The sequence below is a fragment of the Diplotaxodon limnothrissa genome, linkage group LG20, assembly GCF_057381915.1.
Source record: "Diplotaxodon limnothrissa isolate DT_005_m linkage group LG20, D_limnothrissa_male_GT1.1, whole genome shotgun sequence".
Lineage (NCBI taxonomy): Eukaryota > Metazoa > Chordata > Actinopteri > Cichliformes > Cichlidae > Diplotaxodon > Diplotaxodon limnothrissa.
This window is the reverse complement of record NC_140615.1, coordinates 33,577,189-33,579,201: the sequence shown is the minus strand read 5'-3', so window position 1 is coordinate 33,579,201 and position 2,013 is coordinate 33,577,189. Positions and strand designations below refer to the sequence as shown.

Sequence of the window (2,013 nt, the reverse complement as noted above, 5' to 3'; positions counted from 1 at the left end):
AAACATGTCGACTCAATGGCTTGCCTCCTAAATTATAGCCTTATTCATTAGTCGGCTGCTATCATTAGTAAAACCGTAATAAACTTCTTCGCTGGGAAAGGTCAGTCTGCGAGTCATTTTAATGAGGATTGTCATTTTAGAAAAGTTACACAAATTTACAAAGAACCTCCCTGAAAAATATCACAAGTCAGTCCAAAAAATGACCCTGTTTACAAACGAGGCTTGAAATATACTCACAAAAATAAGAGACAGAGGTCTACTAATTACATCCTGATCGGTGCTGCAATCAATATGTGACACAAATGTCAGCGATCTCAGCGTCTCTCAGCACTCCCGTGTTTTCTGAACCCAGTGTCCTCATTTGTCATTGTGCTGCTGTTAGTCTGTGCATCACCAGCCCTCCTGTGTAAACATGCAGTTTCCCAAACTGCTACAGTCAAGCCCGAATCCGAGGCATCCGGGCAGAGTAGGAATTACTCCCACAAACGATCGTCTGCCTCTTCTTGTCCACCCGGTAAGTTGGAGAAGTTTCTGGTAAACACTTTGCATTACATGGTTGGGGCAGGAGGGAGCCTGAGTGGGGTACCAGTGAAGGGCAGAGAGAGGAATGTGTCATTGTAGTGCAGAATTGCACTCTTTAAACTGTGTTACAGTCACACCAGAGAGGTTATAAAGGTAAATGTATTGTTGTTGCTGTCACTGACAAAGTTGATTTGGCACTGCTCCAGTCGAGCAATATCCCCAATGTCCAACTTTGATAATAACTGAGTCGGGTCTGTGTTTGTCGTTAAAACCTTCTGTTTGTCCTGCTGCTCCTTTACATCCTCCTCCGCTTCCTTCACCTCTTCCTTTCTATCTTTGCTCTCCTTCTCACATTCCTCCTCCTCTTCCTCTTCCTCTGTGATGGAGCAGAGACGGGTGGCAGTCCCGGGGTTGTCGGCAGGCGGTCTGTAGTGGCACTGCCCGTTCAGCAGCCTCCTCAGAGGCATCAGGGGCACTGCCTCCTCACCGAGCAGCTGCTGCTGGCAGTGCCGGAAATCACTCTGACGCTTCAGCCGCTTGAACTCGCTGAAGGCGGAGGTGGCATTCTGGTAGAGGCTGTGGGCGATTGCCTGGGCCTTCTCCGACTTACTAACCAGGACTGCGTGACACCGGAGCACCACCGCCATGTTCTTGACCTGGTGCCTATAAATCCAAGCCAGGATCTTGGGCCGGCACGGGTCAGCGGTGCAATAAGTGATCCTGTTCAGGGAGTAAAGATGGATGGGTTTCTTTTTCCCGGATTTGTCGGCACTCATCCGGATCCCTTGTGGTCCCACTGTTAACCTCATCTTGACACTCTGGTCCCCATAGTTGCTCCTCGCCCAGATTTTGGCCACCGCCTCCTGGGTGCAGCCATCTCCCTTTGCCGTAATGGTGACCACACTTCCCAAGTAGCGCACATTATAAACCGGCTCCTCTTTATTCAGTTCAACCTTTTGCCGTTTTGTGTGGAAGATGCTACCCACCCAGTCAAAGGGGCAGTCGGGTAGCAAGTCAGGACAGGAGCGCAGCAGAGAAGAGAGGATGGAGTGGTATGTCAGTCCAGTCCCCAGGCTCTTGGGTTTACTCTTCGCCTCATCCTCCACCAGAACAAACTTATTCCTTCTCCAGGGCAGCATGGCGTGGGCGAAGTTGGTGCGAGCGAGTGAGCGAGCCCCTCTGTTGCTACGTTTCCTCTTGTAAGCTCAGGCAAGAAGAGTATTAAAGCCGATGTGGGCGAGAGAGAAAGAGGAAAGCACAGAGAAGCTGCTTGGCGAAGCACAGAGAAGAGACTGAGAGCTGCGAGCCTCAGCCAGTCTGTTCCCAGTTCGCTCCTCCTTCCTCTCCTCCTCCTCCTCTTTCTCATCTGTTTTCTGCATCATGCAGCGCTGATCAGTGCAGGATCCTTAGCCCGGCACTCGGGCACTCTCAACCCCCTCCCTGCTTTATTGTTTTGTTTCCAAATGGCTCAGTCCCAAAGCACTATTTATC

General features: G+C 50.5%; 1 protein-coding gene across 1 annotated transcript; it reads right to left on the bottom strand.

The window, feature by feature from the left end:
* Positions 1–653: 653 nt before the first annotated feature.
* fam43b (family with sequence similarity 43 member B) lies at positions 654–1,664 on the bottom strand. Its single transcript, XM_085345160.1, has one exon. The coding sequence runs from the start codon at positions 1,659–1,661 to the stop codon at positions 654–656; it is 1,008 nt and encodes a 335-aa protein (XP_085201286.1). The 5' UTR covers positions 1,662–1,664.
* Positions 1,665–2,013: the final 349 nt, after the last annotated feature.